This window comes from Cannabis sativa, chromosome 4, assembly GCF_029168945.1.
Source record: "Cannabis sativa cultivar Pink pepper isolate KNU-18-1 chromosome 4, ASM2916894v1, whole genome shotgun sequence".
NCBI lineage: Eukaryota > Viridiplantae > Streptophyta > Magnoliopsida > Rosales > Cannabaceae > Cannabis > Cannabis sativa.
Genome location: NC_083604.1, coordinates 37,084,719 through 37,086,950, shown reverse-complemented (window position 1 = coordinate 37,086,950; position 2,232 = coordinate 37,084,719). Strand labels below are relative to the sequence as shown.

General features: G+C 35.1%; 1 protein-coding gene across 1 annotated transcript; it reads left to right on the top strand.

Annotated features, from left to right (window-relative positions):
- Positions 1 to 209: 209 nt before the first annotated feature.
- LOC133036909 (uncharacterized) lies at positions 210 to 872 on the top strand. Its single transcript, XM_061113680.1, has one exon. The coding sequence runs from the start codon at positions 210 to 212 to the stop codon at positions 870 to 872; it is 663 nt and encodes a 220-aa protein (XP_060969663.1).
- The last annotated feature ends 1,360 nt before the right edge of the window (positions 873 to 2,232 follow it).

Here is a 2,232-nt window from a genome sequence, read left to right as displayed (position 1 = left end):
AATATAATCATCAAATAAATCATGTGTACCATGCAACATAAAATGCGATTTCTGATCTTTATTAATTAGTAAATCTGATTATATTGAAATGGGTTTTATTTAGGGCACAAAACCCAATATATTAGCCTTCCATTTTCAAGGATGCTCATGATTTTGCAAGAAGTTGTGATCGTTGCCAAAGAGTTGGCAATATTTCAGCAAGGAATGAAATGACATTGAATTGCATTCTTGAAGTGGAACTTTTTGATGTTTGGGGAATCGACTTCATGGGGCCATTTCCACCATCTTATGAAAATCTATACATCTTGTTGGCAGTGGATTATGTCTCTAAATGGGTCGAAGCAGTAGCAAGTCCCACTAATGATTCAAAAGTGGTGATGAAGTTCCTCCAAAAGCCAGTTTTCACTCGCTTTGGAACACCACATGCATTAATAAGCGATGAAGGTACTTATTTTGTGAATAAAATTCTTGCTGCCTTGTTAGCTAAGTACAATGTCAAACACAAGATTGCTACTGCCTATCATCCTCAGACCAACGGGCAAGCTGTACTTTCTAACCGAGAGATCAAGGGTGTACTTGAAAAAGTTGTTAATCCTAGTTGCAAGAATTGGTCTCAAAGGCTAGATGACTCGCTTTTGGCTTACCGGACATTATATAAAACACCTTTGGGTATGTCCCCATATCGATTGGTGTATGGGAAGGCTTGTCACTTGCCGGTAGAGTTGGAACACAAAGCCATTTGGGCTATAAAGAAGCTGAATTTGGATCTCCAAGCTGTTGGAGAGGCTCGAATGTTGCAATTAAATGAGCTTGAAGAGATGAGGTTTTTCTCCTATGAAAATGCTAAGTTGTACAAGGAGAAAACTAAGTGATGGCATGACAAGAGGATTCAACACAGAGTATTTGAAGAAGGACAGCAAGTTCTGTTATTCAATTCAAGGCTGAAGTTGTTTCCGGAAAAGTAAAAGTCTCATTGGTCAAGACCATTCACCATTGTCAAGGTGTACCCTTTTGGAGCTGTGGATGTCAAGAATGATCATTCCGGAATGATATTCAAAGTGAATGGACAGCGATTAAAACACTATATCGGAGAGGAGGTTGATCGAGCAAAGACCTCCATCACATTGGAAGAGGCTTGAGAAAGAATGACTTCGGGTTGCCATGGCTTTAGTGACTCACATTTGGGCAACCCGGGAGCGAAGAAATGAGAATATATTTAGTTATATATACACTACAACAAATTTGGTCTTTAGCGGCAGACCCTATCCGCCACTAATAACAGTGGTATTAGCGGCGGACCATAGGGTCCACCGCTATTGTTGGCCGTTTATTTTATTTTATTTTTTTGAAAAATACTATTAGCGGCAGGCAGTCCGCCGCTTATAGTATTAGTGATGGATCTTGCCGCAATTACTCCGCTGCTAATACTAATTAAAAAAAATTTAAAAAAAAATTATTTATTGACTATTAGCGGCGGGGTCCGGTGCTAATTACATTATAAATACCCATCAACCCCATTTCCCCATTTTCACCTTCTTCTCTTCAAATCCCAAATCCCTAATATTTTCCCCCCATTTCTCCACCACCCACAACCACCACCGCCGACCCCCTTGACGCACCACCACCCTGACCCCCACACTCGGAGCAGTCGGCGGTCCACCACCGACCACCACACTCGGAGCAGCCGATGGCCATTTTTCCCCATTTTCATTAAGTATTGATTTTTTGTTTAATATTTGAGATTATATAGTTTTTAGGTTTTAAATTGGTATATATAATGCATATATATATATATATACAAATCTATATATTGTAGGTTTTAAATATTTTTTATATACTGATCTAAACTATATATAATTTTGTATATAAATATATATAGATAATTTTAGGGTTTATAAATTTAGGTATTTATATATAAGGGTGACTATTCAATGGTTACATTTTTATTGTAACCATGTGGTTACATTTTTCTTTGACCTGTAATAGCAGGTTATGAATAGGTAAACATTCATTTTTTAAAATTAATTAATTATAATTAACTATTTTCTTAAAATAATTAATTAAATATTTAACAAGACCTCTTTTAGCAATTAATATTTATAAATAATTTTTTTTATTTATATTTAAACCCTTACTCTAATTATTTTAATAATTAAGCCATTTAATTATAATATTAACAATAAAATTTAATTTTTTACAAAAATTAAACTTCTTTTTACACAAATTAATAAA